The 18,515-nt window shown below is 44.4% G+C and overlaps 1 protein-coding gene across 6 annotated transcripts in view; it reads right to left on the bottom strand.

Annotated features, from left to right (window-relative positions):
* DCLK2 (doublecortin like kinase 2) overlaps positions 1–18,515 on the bottom strand; it is a 177,452-nt gene that overhangs the window by 4,677 nt on the left and 154,260 nt on the right. For all 6 annotated transcript variants that reach the window (XM_063603585.1, XM_003815859.7, XM_008968886.6 and 3 more), the window contains 5 exons: positions 12,780–12,913; positions 12,225–12,302; positions 5,202–5,298; positions 4,516–4,596; positions 3,217–3,333 (listed from right to left, as the gene is read on the bottom strand). In XM_063603585.1, coding sequence (XP_063459655.1) covers positions 3,217–3,333; positions 4,516–4,596; positions 5,202–5,298; positions 12,225–12,302; positions 12,780–12,913 — 507 coding nt within the window. The remainder of the gene's footprint in view (positions 1–3,216; positions 3,334–4,515; positions 4,597–5,201; positions 5,299–12,224; positions 12,303–12,779; positions 12,914–18,515) is intronic.

Genomic DNA, 18,515 nt, shown 5'->3' with positions numbered 1-18,515 from the left:
CACAAACACCCTGTCAGAGCCCAGGGGTTTGTCTTTTGAGTATTGAACTCCTCATCAGCAAATGAAAAATGGTATTTGTAAACCACACAACATAGGTTCTGTCTGAGGGGGTCTAAGCATCATTATCTAGGACAGAGCCTGTAGAACAGCTAATCATTCCAGAACGTCAGCTGAGAGCCAGCCATAAAGAGGCCGGGCACAGGCCTATGGCCACTGATTCCTATCTGGGCCCCTGAGTCAAAAAGTGACCCCAGCAATGACTCCCTTCACAGTCTCCGAGCAAACTCTCCTAAGCCCTGGGCACAGGGCGGTTAAAGGTTCTTCCTCTCAGAAGACTTAACATGGTTATTAAATTTTGATCCTAACCAATCTCTCTTCTTAAGGTTTTTTCATGACATGTTGAGTATGCCAATTTTTAATGTTTTATTTTTCTAAATTTTCCAAGAAGCTGCCTTACAACGCAGTGCACAGCGAGGCTGTGTACCACTGAGCCCATCCATCAATGCTAGCTCTCGCAAGGGAATCGCTGGAAACATTCTCATGCTGTTGGCTCAATCAAGATGGTTCTTTTCAAAGTGTCTAAGCTGTAATTCTTTGACAACTCTGACTTTCTCAGGCTTTCAGCAAAACACTGCTAAAATTCAAGGGAAACCACAACTCAAAAGGCCTTCTCACTGCTTTGGCACAGAGCGCCCCCAAAGTCCTGCAAGCCATCAAAAGACTCAGCTTGCAAACCCAGGCTCTGTCTGGAGAGGGAGAGAGGGAGAGCACGCTTTCTGGCAGGGGAGCAGCTGGGGAGTTGCAAGGACACACAGAGGGTGGCCACATAAACGCAGCTGCCCCAGGGGACAGAAGAGAATGACGGCCCAGTGGGTGCTGAGAACCTGGTGGATGCTCAATCCATATAACAGAGTGCTGCATGCTCGTGGGGGGTGTGGGGTGTGTGGGGAATGTGGGGTGTGTTCGGGTGTGGGGTGTGTGGGGGTGTCGGGGGTGTGTGGGGGGGTGTGGGGGTACCTGGTGTACGCTCAATTGTGGGGGGGTGTGGGGGTACCTGGTGTACGCTCAATGCATATAACAGAGTGCTTGCTGCACGCTCGTGGGGGCGGGGGGTGTGGGGTGTGTGGAGGTATGTGGGGTGTGTTCGGGTGTGGGGTGTGTGGGCTGTGTGGGGGTGTGGGGTGTGTGGGTGTGTATGTGGGGGGTGTGGGTGTGGTGGGTGTGGGTGTGGGGTGTGTGGGGGTTATGCGGGGTGTGTTGGGGTGTGGGGTGTGTAGAGTGGGGGGTGTAGGGGATGTGTGGTGTGGGGGGTGTGTGGGGGTATGTGGGGTGTGTGGGGTTGTGGGGTGTGGGTTGTGAGGGGGTGTGGGGGGTGTGAGGTGTGTGGGGATGTGGGGGGTGTGAGGGATGTGTGGTGTGGGGGGTGTGGGGAGTGTGTGGGGGTATGTGGGGGTGTGGGGTGTGTGGGGGTGTGGGGGGGTGTGGGGGGTGTGAGGTGTGTGGAGGTGTGTGGGGTGTGAGGGATGTGTGGTGTGGGGGATGTGGGGAGTGTGTGGGGGTATGTGGGGGTGTGGGGTGTGTGGGGGTGTGTGGGGGTGTGGGGTGTGTGGGGGTGTGTGGGGGTGTGTGGGGGTGTGGGGGGTGTGGGGGGTGTGGGGGTTGTGGAGGTGTGTGGGGTGTGAGGGATGTGTGGTGTGGGGGATGTGAGGGGTGTGGGGGATGTGGGGGGATGTGGAGGGTGTGGGGGATTTGGGGGGTGTGGGGGGATGTGGGGGGTGTGAGGGATGTGTGGTGTGGGGGGTGTGTGGGGGTGTGGGGGGTGTGTGGGGGTGTGGGGGGTGTGTGGGGTGTGAGGGATGTGTGGTGTGGGGGGTGTGTGGGGGTGTGGGGGGTGTGAGGGATGTGCAGTGTGAGGAATGTGTGGTGTGGGGGGTGTGGGGGGTGTGTGGGGTGTGAGGGATGTGTGGTGTCGGGGGGGTGTGGGGGTGTTGGGGGGTGTGAGGGATGTGTGGTGTGGGGGGTGTGGGGGATTTGTGGTGTGTGGGGATGTGGGTTATGTGTGTGGCTTCCTTATAGCTTCTATCTAGACCCTGCGTCTTCCTAGGTAAGGCTCCCAGACAACCATGTACCATGAGCATATGCCACTGTTTCCCTTCTAGTTGGGTAGGAAACAAGGAGGACCTTCCCAGAGGATGAGAGGCCTGTCCCAAGTACGAGTGACGGAGCTGTGGAGGTGGCCCATCCTTAGCTGTCAGGACTCAGTGTGGTCACGGGGGGCCCACATGTGAAACTCAGACGCCCATCACCTCGGCAGGTCTGATTCGAAAGCCGCTGCAGCCAACTCCAGCTCTGGGAAAGGCCACTTCACCCCTGTTCCCTGCTCCTGGGAGTGCGTGGGGAGAACCAAGGTCCCTGCCTGGGTGGCTGGCTGGCTTCTACCTGCTCACGGTGAGCGGGCCTTCCGGCCCAGGGTTGCATTGGCTCAGGCCTGGACAGCTGCTGCGGGTGTGCTGCCCTCACCTCTGGTTCAATGTTTTTTCCTTTTGATTCATTTACTCTCATGTCACTTTTCATTTTAATTTGTTGTGTTTATGTATTTAGGAAAGTTGCCTTAAGAAACATTTTGGAAGAAGAAAAGGCTGAAAAAAATAAGGCCATCATTGTCACTGACATCTCATAAAATGTTACCAACCCTGAAAAATGAATATATATTTTTTTCCTTGGTTATGTACCTTTAAAAGCCCCAAACTGTGTTTTATAAAACACTGATTTTTTAAAACTGAAATATGTTTAGCTTTGGCTGTTTCTTATCCCAAGTCTCAAAGAATAATTCACATCTCTAATAATCTATTTCGAGGCCTTGGGGTAGGCAGGGAGTTAATTCCTAACACAACACACCCCTCCAGGGCTTGGGAGTCTCTCTAGATGAGAAGGCAGAGACAAGAGTGGAAGCAGCTGCCCAGAGGGCCCGGCCAGGAGCTCCTTGACGCCTGGACCCCTCACACCAGGCCTGCTGGTCCCTCCACCAGCCCCTCCACCCAGTGCCCAAAGCCTGGGAGGTGCCGAACGAGTGCCCTCTACATGCCAAGCCCATCTTCACATGAAATAGGACTACGGAAGGCACCAACTTCCATGTGAGGGCAGCTCCCGGCTACCTAATTCAAAAACTTCAAGGCCGGATCCGCAGTCAGGCCAGACCTGCCGCCTTCCACTCACCATGATGACGGAGACCCCGGTGGTAGTGCTGTTCTGTTTGGGGAGCGCATTATTAAAGTGCTGTTTTAGTTTACCTGTCACCTCAGCTTGCATGTTATTCTCCTGGGAGGCATCATCCTACAGGAAAGAAAACAATCAAATACAATGCTTTTTCCATCCTCCTGTTTGAGTTGTCTTTTCCTTAAGAGTCCCCCTCCCCGCCTCAACCACCCTCCTGACCTCTTCCTAAATGGGCCCCTCTTAGCCACAGAATTAGGGAAACAATGATCTTTCAAAAATAACTATTGTTATTCAGTAGGCCCATGCCCTCAGAAAGACCCCACACCATTCCCTCTGCCCCTCAGGACTAGAGTAGGCCCAGGAGAGGGCACAGGTCTCCCAGGACACAAAGCAGGACACACTTTAGGCTACTGAGACCCTCACCCAAGGCACACGATTTAGTATGATCCCTCCCATGGAAGCATCAAAGATCATTGTTTTTCACTTTAATCAAGAATTCATTTAGTTGTTAGTCTTTATTGCTTATAATAAAAAAAAATGTGGTATCTTAGCTACTTGGTCCAAGAACCACGTCATTTAGCCCAAGAGAGCAGCAAGCAGGGTCCAGAGAAACTGCACCTGGATGGCGGGTGGGTGGGGCAGTGGAGGTACACAGGGAGCTTCCCAACCGGAGTCAACAAAGCCCTGGGCTAATTAAACTAACTTCACTCTCCTGGAGCCTCCCAGAAATGACGGAAATGGGAGAAATGTAATTCCCACAGTCCCCATTTATTGGATCATGTTTCCCTCCCAGAGACCACCTGAGCCTCTGGGAGGGAACTCTAGTCAATATCATGTGTCTCCACTCAGCTCTGAAGCGATCCTGTCTCAGCCTCCCCATCAACAGCAAGAGGTCTCCTGAGAGCACGTTCCCTGAAGGCACAAAGGTCAGAGTCTGAAACAGGCTCATCTCCAGGGCAAACCCTGGAAACTCTCAAACCCCGAACCGCGGAAGACGAGAGCTAAAAGCCTCCTGAAGGAGCACTGTGGCCAACTCCATTTTGCAGATAAGGAAACTGGGGCCAAGAAAGGGACAGTGACTTGCCCAGGTGACTCGCGGCGCAGGGTCTAAGACTGGGACCCTAGTGCCAACTGCTTTCTTGGGGAACCATCTTTATGCTACTTGCTCAATGGGACAGACAGACATCTACCATGGAGCTTGGATGCATAACTTTTGCATGTGCAAACATCACAGTGAGGAACCGTGCTGTTGGCCACAGAGCACAGTGAGGCCCATTCCCTGGGAATGTGGGTACTTACTGACACCCAGGGGTGACTCAGGATTTGTCCCGCGGTACACCGAGCTTCAACATTTACCTGAAGCATTTGACTGATTAATTCCTACAAATAAACAAACAAGTCAGACCACAGAGGAGGAGAAAGGAGGTAATTCCAGCATAAATACAGAAATCTGAGTTTGTGGCAAGCACTTCAGAGAAGAGCCAGCACAGCTGCTAACTGATTCAAACCTAAACGTGATTACACCTACTCTCCTAATGCCTTATAAGCAGTGCAAAAGAAAAGACAGTCTCTCCTGAGTCCATGTGAAACTAAGATGTTTTCACCTAAGAGTTCTGGTCAATGTTATTATTCCACAGTCTAAAACTGCAGTATTTTTCCTTTTGGCAATTCAGTGTGTTTCACAAGTTCATCCCTGTATCCTGATGGGTGCCCAATACATATTTCTTGAGTAAATGAAATAATGGATGTTGAGAACTTAGAGGAGCACAAGAGGATGGAGGGAAACTGGAAAGATGGCCAGTCCAGCTTTAAGAATTTGGCCAAGAACTTCAGAGACCATACCATGGGATGAACTTAAAAGAAGAACCACACATTAAAAGCCAAGGAGCTTTCTGGAATGCAACACCTAGCGCAGCTACAGCCCTGTGCAATGGGTGAGGACCCCACAACGTAATACAACCCACAGAAACAGGCCTGGAGGGTACCTTGGCAGAGTCCGTGATGTTATCCCAGTAGGGGGCCGGAAACTCCAGCTTCCCAGCCAAGATCTGGTCGAAGAGATCTTCCTGGAGATTGTTCTCACTAAGCCAGTGACAAAGAAATGGAAGAAAAGTCAAAGTCACCGTAGAATTTTTCAACAAAATGTCCACAGGAAGAGTGGGGAAAGGAGTCCAGTCTCTGGCTTTGACTTGGGCATTCCGTATCTCAATTATGTATCTCAATTCCATTTGTAATGACAGAACTTCTCCTTTTAGATAATGAGCCAAAGAACATTTCCATAGGCCGAGGAATTAAAGAGACAGAGACAATGACTCAAACATTTGCTTAATGAATGCAGAGTTTCGGTTTGGGAAGATGGAAAAGTTCTGGAAAGGGACGGTGGTGATTCTTGCACACAATGTGAACGCATTTAGTGGTACTGAACTGTACGCTTAAAAATGGTGAGAATGATCAATTTTCTTATGTATATTTACCACACACACACACTCAAGAAATATTTGAATCCACAAATAATGGAAATCCTCATTTTGGGGGGAAAAAAATCAGCATCTGCCCTCAAGCTGTCATGGCAACAAGAAAGGAAAGGCAGAAAATCTAAGTCCGATCTCCTTTCCCTTCTTCTTTGCACTTTAACAGCCAAAGATCAGTGGAACAGCCAACATATGAAAAAGTCATAAGGAGTTCAGGATCTGGATAAACAATCATGAAATAATTACTTCACTCTTGGAAACTGACTTTCATTTAAGCTCAGTCTGAGAGGAAGGGCCAACCCAAGATGCCAAGCAGAATGGCACAGGCTGAGGCAAACCCATGTCAGCAGCTCACAGGGGCATCCCTCCAACCTGCGCCTGACTGACCCACCCTCGGAGGTGCACTTACACAGTTAGTGCCTGATGAATACAGGCTGACCTGACTTCTCATGAATGATGTCATGGAAATGTGGAAACACCACTGGGGAAGACGTCCCCAACCTCCCATATAACCTCACCTCCACAGCCCCCTCACTTGGTGGGTGCATCAATGGCTAGAGTGAGGAACAGCATCACTAGTTTTCCAGGCCATTACAAGGCCCCATGAGAAAGCTCAGAATGGGCTGTTGGAGTCAACTTCAAAATCCAGGAGTGCAAGTTAAGTATTACCCGGCGAGTGTGCAAACTTTTCTTGGAATTTCTTCACCCAGCCTTCAGGGTTTTGCTACCAACCCTCTCAAAGGGGAACAAGGGCAAGCGTGGTGTCCTGAGAAACAGATCATTCAGGACAGTGTCTAGCAATAAATTCTAGGGCTGTTGTGATGACATGGCTCCCTCATTCCTCTCCTATTAAAAAGAGTAGAGTTGGCTGGGTGTGATGGCTCATGCCTGTAATCCCAACACTCTGGGAGGCCAAGGTGGGTGGATTACCTGAGGTCAGGAGTTCAAGACCAGCCTGACCAACATGGTGAAACCCTGTCTCTACTAAAAATACAAAAAAATCAGCCAGGCATGGTGGTGCGCACCTGTAATTCCAGCTACTCAGGAGGCTGGGGCAGGAGAATCCCTTGAACCTGGGAGGCGGAGGTTGCAGTGAGCTGAGATCGCACCACTGCATTCCAGCCTGGGCAACAGAGCAAGACTCTGTCTCAAAAAAAAAAAAAAAAAAAGAGTAGAGTTTGTGAGCTTTGTAAATATTCATGACATTTAAGAGCAAGCCCAGGTCTTTGCTATTGTGAATAGTGCCGCAATAAACATACGTGTGCATGTGTCCTTACAGTAGCATGATTTATAATCCTTTGGGTATATACCCAGTAATGGGATGGCTGGATCAAATGGTATTTCTAGTTCTGGATCCTTGAGGAATTGCCACACTGTCTTCCACAATGGTTGAACTAGTTTACAGTCCCACCAACAGTGTAAAAGTGTTCCTATTTCAAATGTCCATCAATGATAGACTGGATTAAGAAAATGTGGCACATATACACCATGGAATACTATGCAGTCATAAAAAAGGATGAGTTCATGTCCTTTGTAGGGACATGGATGAAGCTGGAAACCATCATTCTCAGCAAACTATCGCAAGGACAAAAAACCAAACACCGCACGTTCTCACTCATAGGTGGGAATTGAACAATGAGAACACTTGGACACAGGAAGGGGAACATCACATACCGGGGCCTGTCATGGGGTAGGGGAGGGGGGAGGGATAGCATTAGGAGATATACCTAATGTAAATGACGAGTTAATGGGTGCAGCACACCAACATGACGCATGTATACATATGTAACAAACCTGCACGTTGGGCACATGTACCCTAGAACTTAAATTAAAAAAAAAAAAAAAAAAAAAGCAAGCCCAGCTGAATGGACACCCACTGGTCCACAGAGTTTGGTGGAGAGGCACACTGAGAAGCGAAAGTCAGGACAGATAACTGGGCCAGGCAAGAGAAAGAGATTCCCACTACTGTCCCAAAGAGTGATTTCCTGTGAATGCACACGCGTTTCTTAGGGTCAAAATGTTTTCTTTCCTTTTCACTGTTATTTCCCTGCTGAGTGAACTCAGCTTACTGCTCCTTCAAAGTGAGTACAGAATACATCTAAGATTATTAGATTTAGTGGAAAACTTCAGAAAACCAGAGGGCTCCAACATATGATGTTAGAAAAAGATATTTAAAATGAGCTATTTCCACAATCATTCTTTTTAGTCATCCTTACCTATTATTCCACTCACCTCTCCCTTATTTTTTCTGGAATCTCAAATATCTTATATTTTGTTAATGTATATAGCTTTTATTTTGTTAATAAATAGCTAAAAAGCTGGAAGTGTGTGCACAGCAGTCATTTATAACAGCTGGTTCTTGGCAAAATACCCTGAGTCAACAAACAAAACCATAGGGTGTCTCAGCAATGAGAATGGGACCCTGAAGTATCCACTGTGAGTTGCAAGAGCTTTGACAGTTGGGGCCTGCCCCGCACTAGAAAAATAGAAAGCTAATTTATCTTTCTTAGCAGTCATGTAAGAAAAGCTGCTCTGATTAAATCCACACTGGATCCGGTATCGCATTGATACTCCACAATCTGGCTGAGATCCTTCATGGCATTTTTAAATTCTAAAACAATATAGCCTTTGGACCAAGGTGCCGTAAGTCTAAAAATGTCCGTTAAGAAAAACTTGAAAAACAACAAAAGAGTTTGTGCACACGCTCTCTTTTCAATGACAAAGCATTATAATTCAGAAAAGGTAAACCTGAAAATGTTGTAAGCTATTTCGCAAATGATGTTCAAACATTCCACTTGGAGCATTTTGTGTGTGTTTTAAGAGAAACAAAAATTTCAGTATAGTCACACAAATAATACTTTTTGTCAGTGACCCTAAGAGCAGACTTGCTTAGACAACAACTAAAATTTTGGGTGCCTCTGAAAAAACAATCTACTTCTCGGTAATGATGAATCTGATGTTGAAAAAGACTAGAGGGAAATGGCTCAGGCACAGTGGCTCACACCTATAATCTCAACACTTTGAGAGGCTGGAGTGGGAGGACTGCCTGAGGCTAGGAGTTCAAGACCAGCCTGGGCAACACTGCAAGACCCCATCTCAACGAAAAACTTCAACAACTAGTGCAATATAGTGGTGCACACATGTGGTCTCAGCTACTCAGGAGGCTGAGAGAGGAGGATTGCTTGAGCCAGGAGTTGGAGACTGCAGTGAGCTATGATTGCACCACTACACTCCAGCCTGGTCAACAGAGACCCTGTCTCTTAAAAAATAAATTTAAAAGATTAAAAAATAAAATTTACAGACTGGGCAACAAAGTGAGACCCTATCTCTACCAAAAAAAAAAAAAAAAGCTGGGCATGGTGGTGTGTGCTTGTAGTCCCAGCTACTTGGGAGGCTGAGGTGGGAGGATTCCTTGAGCCTGGAGTGGGCTGTGATCACACCAGCCTGGGTGACAGAGCAAGATCCTGCCTATAAAAAAGAAAAAAAAAAGACTAGAAAGAGAACACATGTCAAACTACAACTAAAACCTGAAAAGCCTGAAGGAAGAAAGAATGAAAGATGCTACCGTCAGAGAAGCTAAAACTGTAAATTCCAAGTAACGATTGTAGTTTAAATGCTTTGGGTTAAAGTTGTCTTTTGTATAAAACAAAGAGACTATTTTGAAATATGTGAAGGACTTTTAAGTACAAATGTAGACAATCTACTTTATACCAAACTTATTTACCATAATTTAAAGTACCATGTCCGTAATTAATGACATACATTTCTGTATTATAGTAGGTTATAAAATCTACCCAGAATGTCACTGTATGCCATGAAGACACTTCGGTAACACATGTTTAACATTACAGATTCTCTTTCATCACAATATGATATAAAAGAGGGAAAGCGCTATCTTAATTTTTAAAAGCTACCTGGAGGTCTATGACCTGCTTCTGAAGGCAGCATATAAGGGCAGCAGCTTTCAGAATGTAGCTTTATTGCTTTTGATTAGCTAAAGTTATCTCTAGACCCCACAAAAAAGCTGCTCCCCGTTCAGTATCAATCCATGATAAATGCATCCTCTTCAATTTGAGTCTCACTTTTTTTAAAAAGTAAAAAGCAGTGAAAGAAAAAACTCTCACGCTGCACCAGCAACTGCAAACACTAGAGGGAGTTGTGAGCACACAGTCCTCTCAAACTCATCACCCAAGACCCTTTCCCAGCTGATCCCAGCTTGGGTTAGCCAGGGAAGGGAACTCCACTGTAACTGGCCCAGGATCACCTGTCATCAAGATGCATTCCCCTTCTCCACTTGACCCCTTCTCCCAAAACATGACATCACTGAGACCAGCCAAGGCCCGGTGTGACTTTAAAAATGGCCACAAATTATTCCCTTCCCACTATATACTTAGCTCATTTTCTCCCACATTTACTCTCGGGTTAGCTGTTTGACTTGATTTGCTTAACGGCACATCAAGTGTGAGGTGAGCAGAGGCTGAGGAAGTGCTCGGGGAGTAGAACTTGCCCTGTCTCTGGCTGCTTTGGGGAATCTTGCATCCACTCTCATGGAAGCCCAGGACAGCCCCTGCATGATGAAAGCACAGGGCCAAGTCATCTCTCTTGTCCCAGTGGACACTGAGTCACCTACCAGGTGTGCAAGTGGGGTCATCCTAGACCATCAAGCCCCCGCTGAGCCAGCCAGCTCAGAAGATTCACTCAACTGATCCATGCAATTGTTTCACACTCCTAACTTCAGGGGTAGTGTGTTACTCAGCAAAAGCTAACTGAAATGTACAGTAATTCTACAGTCTGTGTAACCCACCTAGTTAATGACTTTGGTGGAAGACCATGATGTTGACGGCCAGATGGAAATATCTTTCCACCTACAAAAACTCCACTAATACCACAAAGGTCTCACTCAAATGCTACATCTTTCATGAATGCTACATCCTTGTGATTTCCAGCCCTGAACTAAGCACTCCCTCATGCTCTGCTTATTCTCTTTGATCATAGTCTTGTGAGGTGTGTCTTTATCTATAGCATAAGGCTTTCAAAAGTAGAGACTAACATCTGTCAGTCTTATGTTTACTGCAATGCCAATTAGAAAATTGTTCAACGCAATGGGAAAACTGAGAATTTTAAAAAGATAATCCTTTCAACTTTTCTGTATGTTTGAAAGTTTTCATAATAAAATGTTGGACGGAAAAGAAGATGAAACCATTTTTCACATAGTGACCCAGTACAACACTATAAGCACCATGCCATAGGCTAAATGTTCATGTCTCCCCAAAATTCACATGCTGCAACCTAATGCCCAATGTGATGGTAGTAGGAGACGGGACCTTTGGGCAGCCATGCTATTGTTAAGGGTGGAGCTCTCACGAATAAGATTAGGGCCCTTACAAAAGACCCCAGAGATTCCCTTGCCCTTTCCACTGTATGTGGTTAGAGTGAGGAGATGGCTGTCTATGAACCAGGAAGTGAGCCCTCAACAGTCACCAAATCTGCAGTACCTTGATCTTGGAATTCTCAACCTCCAGAACTGGAAGGATGAATTTTCTGGTGTTTATAAGCCACACTGTATATGATACTTTGTTATGGCTAGTCAAATAAACTAAGGGAAACCACAACCTCAGGTTTTGTTCACCACTTTATTCCTAGCACTTAAAATCATGCCTGGCACACAGTAGCCACTCATTAGACAGTTATAAAATGAACAAAGGGAAGAGATTAAAGTGAAAAGAGGTCAAGAAAACTCAGAAGAAAACAGAACATGCATGGTTAGATGAACTTCTGCTTCAGAGTAATTCATTTGCTCCAGAGGGGGAGATGAAACTCATCAAAAGAGCTGTGGCTGAAGCCCCTCACTCATTCCCTGCACAAAGATTGCCAGGCCAATGAGTGTGCTCCCGTGCCCTGCTCATACACTCTGACCATTGTCAGTGGCCATCTCTGCTCCCACCATGTGAAGCAAATGGTTACCAAGACTCAGTCAGTCTGTGTATTCCCACGCCTATTTATACCACAAGTGTTTGTAATTCTAATCTTAATTAACTGTCACATGAACCAATAAAATGAATTTTAAGAAGAAAGAGATCCTGTTTCTATGAGAACAAACTTGAATGCTTGGAAAGAGGATATAAAAACTGCTGTCTAATTGAGTGAGAGAGACCACTATGAAGAACTGGAAGATGACATACCTGGAAGGATTCGGACTGCTTCACAAGGCTCTTTAAATCTTGCTGTCATTTGAAAAGATGGAGAAATTGGACATGGTAGACACTGTATTATGGGTTTATTTTTATGAAAGAATGAACACTGGAAACTCAGAGGACCAACCAAACACAAAGCAAAGGCCTTCACCTCACACCCAAAGTATGCTAATGAGAATATACATTAATAGGCTGTAAATTAAAAAGTGAAAGGTGTTTTATGTAATTTTTAACTGGCATTTTTAATGACCAAACTGTCCCGACTTCCAGGAGCAAAGTGTCTGCTTCTGGACTCAAGGGAGAACATTTGCAATTCAAATATGTCGCCCAAAAGGCTGCCTACCTTCGGAATGGTGGGAATCCACAGAGAAGTATGTATGTGATCACACCAGCTGCCCAAATGTCCACCTTCAGGCCATAGCTAGGAAAACAAAGTGGGTGAGGGGGAGAGAACTGATGACTCCCAAGAACCTTCCATGGTACTGGAGTATTGCCTTAATTTGTTAGGAAAAGGATTATTTTAGTGTTAAATTATTCATTTCATTTCACATAGAGATGAATGAATCACACTTTAGAAAAAGGCATCTGTTTCTGCCAACCTAACCACAGTCTTGGGTGACTACTGCCATATTCTCAAGAGTGGCCTTAGGACACAAGTCCAGGCCAGGGCTCTGGCCAGGTAAGCATAAAATCTGCTTCCTGAGGTCAAAATCATGGTGCAGGCAACAGACTCTCACTTCTTTCCATTCTCCACCTTCACAGGAGGCACTGTATACACAAGCAGCAATAGCAACAAAACAGACCTTTCTTACCAACTGTATACACAAGCAGCAATAGCAACAAAACAGACCTTTCTCATCAAAGTTAAAGTACTAACCAGGGCCGCCAGAAGTCTTACCCAGTTTCAGCAATGATTTCTGGAGCCACATAAGTGGGTGTGCCACAGACTGTGTATAAAGGGCCTTCTACCACAGTCGCAAGCCCAAAGTCTCCCAGTTTCAAAGACTTGGTTCCATCAGGATATTCACACACCTGAAACAGAAATCAGCCAACAATCAGAAGATTTTTTTTTTTCCTCAACAATTGTGAGAGGGCTCTTGGAATTAGGCAGAAAGGACACAAATACATTTACTATTAAACTTGAATGAAATCTCTCCTTGTGATTTTTTTTTTGAAGACAGGGTCTCGCTTTGTTGCCCAGGCTGGAGTGCGGTGGTGTGACCACAGCTCACTGCAGCCTCAACCTCTGGGCTGAAGTAATCCTTCCCCCACGGAACCCCCAACAAGTAGCTGGAACTACAGGTACATGCCACCACACTAGGCTAATTTCTTTATTTTTTGTAGAGACGGGGTCTCCTTATACTGCCCAAGCTGGTCTTGAACTCCTGGGATCGTGAGATCTGCCCACCTCAGCCTCCCAAAGTGCTGGGAATACAGGCATGAGCTACCGTGCCCGACACCTCCTTGTGATTCTAACACCATGATTCATCTTTGTTGCTTTAAAGTGCTAATTTTTTTCTCTTCAGAGATTTTGCACAATTGTGTGAAATTTGGAAAAAATATTTTCCACTTTTGCAGAAAGTTCCTTCCCTAGGAGTACGATGAACACACGTGCTTGCTTACACAGTAGTTAGAGTGTAGGCGGCTGTGTACCTGATGGGCGTGAGAGAGGCCTCTAATCCTGGAGGTAGAAACTGACCTTTATTTAGCATTTACTGTGTGTGATGTACTTGAGAGCCCAAGAAATGGTGTATTAAGTGTCCACCAAAGCACTTGGTGATCTCCACGGGACTAGCATGTTTAGTTCAGAAAATAAAATTGGGGGCAGCAATGGGGTCCTTGTTGTCTAGACAGTCAATGATGAAATACAAATATGATATAGGGGTAAACCTTGGAAGTTTAGAAAGAAAATGACCTTTGGGATCAGGCAGCCTGAACTTCCATAACAAGTCCACACATCTGGTTGTGTGACCTCTGAAAGTCACATAACCTCTCTGAGCACATTCCTTCATCTATGAAGTGAGATAATGCCAGTACCTCCCTTGTGAAGTTGGTGTGAAGGTGAAATGAGACAAAGCTCAGAACAGGGCTCAATAAATGCTCCTTCCTTGTGGGTAATCATAGATGAGAAAAACTAAAAAGTAAAAAAATAAAAAATGTTCCTTCCATTTCCTGGAAGGACTGGCTGATTAGATAATTATCACATTGGAAAAGGTTTAAAAATGCTGGTGGAGACGTGACTATTTATGCTTAAAGAACCTTTCTAGAAAGCATTTCAGCAATATATAGCAAATTTCTTTATATCAATTATAACCTTTGACCCAATAAGTCTACTTCTCAAAACCTACTCTAGGGGAATAGAGATGGACCCAAACGTTGTATATAAGGATGCTAATCTCAGAATTTATCTACGACTTTTAAAAACTAAGGGCAACATAAATGGGTAATAGGGCAATGACTATGATACATTACCATAATAAAATATTACATACTTTCTAATAAGCATTTTTCAAATATATTAATCATATGGGAAATAGTCACTATTATGGAGTTAAAAAATGCAAAATTCCATATAAAATACTCAAAAATGTTAACAAGTTTATCTCTAAGTGGTAGCATGAAGGATTAATTTAATTTTCTTTATACTTTTCAGTGGTTTCTAAAATGTTTATAATGAACATGTGTTGGTTTCATAATAATTTCATATATAAGCAAAACTACGGGATAAATATAACTTTAGAAAGTTATGTTCTAAGTGAATAGTTTTGGAAGCAAACAAGTGCATATGACAGCATAATTCAAGTTTCACCATGCAATCCTGAACCTGAGTGTATAGTCTATTTGTCTCTTGGATGTCCATTTTGAAAACATGGAATTTCAGAGAATAAACTGCTGCAGAGACCTAGTCTATACTCATTGTAATGCCTGTTTCTATTTTTCTATTTTAAGCATAGTTTGCTTTGTCTCATATTTTGCTGAACCAGATATTTATCTCAACCACTATTAACTATAGAAGGAGGAAAATTTAGAAAATGATGTTTTTTCAAGATAAGCATGTTAGCAACATCATCCATTAGTCTGCTACTTAATGAGGGGGAGTGATTTAAATAGTCATCAGTAAAAAAGAATGGAGAACCACAGGGCTCTCCCAGGCCAGTAATTCCCCAAGTTTTACAGGCATTTTAAAGAGGACAGCACTGAAATACCTCCCTTACCTGTGATGTCCTTATCCATTTAATAAGAACATGTTTCACCTTTAGTATCTGAATAACGTTTTCCAGTCTTATATACTGAATACACATCTCTAACACATATCTTTATGACTTTAAAGTTCCACAGGAGTAATGATGAGGATTTTGAGTCCCTCATAGATATTTACAACTCTGAGTCAGCCCACAAGTCAGCAGAGACATTTTCAAAGATATGAATGATTCAGCCTAAAGTAACGGATTCCAGATTCTTAGTCACGTCACAGTCTCAGGAAAACTTTCCACCCATTATGTTTAATGTAAACATTAGCAAGAACAATCTGATATAATTATAGTTAGAATTTATAATGCTTTTACCAAAACCCAGACTTTGGAAAGAAATTTCCTAAGTAATTACAGTGATAAGAATGTTATAAGCACAATTTCCTAACTGTCTGCATCATGAGAGTTAAAAAAAAAGTTTTATTAATGTCACTGTTATTTTGTTTTTACAACTTAAAAATATACTCATTAGGTACAATTTTTGAAAAATAGTATTTATTTTAAAGACTCCATTTAGTGATGCCTAGGGGTATTCAGAGGTTGCTGTCAGATACTCAGAAGTCCCTGAAGTCCTGTTTTTCACATCCTCTATAAAGAATTCAGAGTCAGATGCAGGAGCATATATAGAAAGGGACTGAACAGTCTATAACTGCTGAATTATGTCTGTGCAAGTGATATTCCTTGGCTAAACATCAAAAAGGAAGTGTCATTAGGGGTAGACAAGCCTGAAATCATATTTTATCTGATTCATCTCTCCCCAATGCTGGACACAGAAGCAAACATGTCTAATATGAATACATTTCAAATCTTAGTGGGAGACTGTCTTCAAAGCAGGAAGAAATTATACATATATCTCTCTCTAGATAGATACAGAGACACATACATCATTGCTTTAAAAACAGTTGCCTTTAATAAAGAGGTGACTAGATGAACAGGGACTCCAAAGGCTTTCTGGCAGAGTTCAGGTCTCCCCAGAAACTGACATTCTCAAGGACTTTGGAGATTTCAAAATTCTTTCGAAGATTATCTCACTGGACTTCTAGAGCCACCCCACTGGGCAACTAGGAAGAGAACTGTTACCTCCATTTTACAAACGAGGAGACTGAGGCGCACAGCACTCAGGTTACTAGTCATATGGCCAGGCAGGGGCTCCAGCCAGGATCATTATTCATTCCACAGCACCATTCTGCAAGATTCTGTACCTGAAAAATAACTGGAAAGGCCTGCCAGAACCCTGACTATAGCCTGCACTTACTTACAGATTTTGAGTGAATTTGAACAATCACAACTGTGAGAACTCTAGCCCTGCAGTGTTCAAACGCCCCACCACAAGCTGTGAGATGCTTCTGTCAAAAGTTGCTCTCAGAATGCAAAAATAAAAAATGCGAGGAATGCAGATCCCACATACAAAATGAACACTGCATGTTCTCTAAATAAAATGTCAACTTAATGATTTAGAAGGACTTCAAATATGAGAAACCAACCCTCTTCTCTTCTCTCTCCTATCCCCAGAACTCCTGGACAACCTGAATTTATCACTGGTCTCTCATACTTAACTCTGACACGGCACCACCAGGCTGTAACTCACAGCATTAACGGCCACCCCTGTGCTCCCTGACACAGCTACCCATACATCTCCACTGACAGGGTTTTAAATTATGATGCTGCTTACCGGAGAGCGGGATGCAAATCAGATGTCTGAATGCTCTGGTGTTTAAAAACTGAATTAGTTCTTAGAGCAAGAAGAGGCCGACAGTCACTCTGGGTATTTACTTTTAGTATCTCAATGGCACCCTCTCCTCCCAGGCCAATACCAACCTGCTGACTAAATCTAGAAACTGCCAAGTGATCTAGTTAGGTTTTCAATCGCAAACACATTTTACTGAGCTATATGAGGCTATGGTTATTTCTGAAGGCTCAGAAGAGCCTTTCTACATCACACATTTGCCTCTTCCAGAGGTCAGTTTTATCCTCTTCTTCCTTCTCCTCCCTTTCTGGGCTAACACAAGGGGGCTCCTGTAGGTTTGGGAAGGGGTGGACGCTCATCTAGGACAGGGGAGACTCGATGAGGAGTGTGACTCTGATTTCCTGATTGCATTCTGAGACTCATGATGTTGGAGACATCAATCCCCATTACATTACTTACTCTTAAATTTTTTAAATTTTAGCCAATTCTCCTGAAGAAGTGACAAACATTATCCACCCTTGATGTGTGACAAGAAAAAAGGAGGCGGTGTCAGATTCTTTACATATATTAAGAAACTCTGAGTGGAAAAGAGAAGAAACAGGAGGTGAGAGTGAGATCTATGAGCTGGGAAATGGACTCCCTGGTTTATAGGGAAGCTCACAAGCACCTCAGTCACCTTCTTTGCTGGGCCTTAAATCAGGGCTGTTGGACAGACTGGCTGCAGGGGTTCCTTGGGAACCTGTGGCTCCCATATTTTCAGAGAATGCAGTAACTGGAGCCAGTGGGGCAAGGCAGGTTGTGGAGAGCAGGAAGCAGTCAAGGGGGTATCCTTATGAATGCCCCAGTGTTTGTGTCTGGGCACACCTGGAGAAAGCCCTGTGCCTTTGTTTGCGAAGCCCGGGCCAAACTCAGTTCGACGGTGGAGGAGCCTGGCGTGCTGCAAGGTCCCAATGGGCAAGAAGCCTGTTTTGAGGAGAGAACGCCATATCCTAACTTTCCTCCTGAGGCTCGGTTTACAACTCTGTCTCCATTCCTTGTTAGAGTTCGTAAAACCAAGTCCACAATCCCCCTTTTTTTTTTTTTAACACAGAGCAGGGATATTTCTTTTCCTAATAAGAACATATAGGAATGAAATATAATTCCCTCAAGGCAGAAGACAGTGAGATAAAATTTCACATACTTTTAAATGGATACTCAGAAATCATCAAAAGATATTACCAAAAAGAAAAGACGGGTACTCTGGATTAGATTAGCCAAAAAATAAGAAGTCCCCAGGATGGCTTCAGACGCTGTGCATCAATGCATATTCCTTTCAACAGTTATTTGTGTGGTGCTCACAGCAGGCTGTAGAGGCTCATGCTCTAGCACCAGTTGCTAGCTGAGTGTCAGTGGTCAGTGAGCAACACTCTGCTGTCCATTATGTGTTTACGTGTCACCGTCCAAACCATTGGAGATATAAAGATAATTAGACACAAACCTTGCCTCCATGGTACTTACAATCCCAAAGAGGCAGACAAGTATATGATAAAGATCACAACACCGTAGCAAGTGCAGCAGAAACCCGAGGTGGCTGTGACTGAACTTTAGAAAGTCTAGGGTGATGTTAAAGAAGACTTAACTTTTGCTCAATGTATTACAAGATGAATGGTTTACCACACTGCTGGAAGAGAGGGCGTTGCAAATGAAGACCAGTATG

This window comes from Pan paniscus, chromosome 3 (assembly GCF_029289425.2).
Source record: "Pan paniscus chromosome 3, NHGRI_mPanPan1-v2.0_pri, whole genome shotgun sequence".
Taxonomy (NCBI): Eukaryota; Metazoa; Chordata; class Mammalia; order Primates; family Hominidae; genus Pan; species Pan paniscus.
Note: the sequence above shows the minus strand (reverse complement) of the source record. Positions and strands in the feature narration are given on the sequence as shown.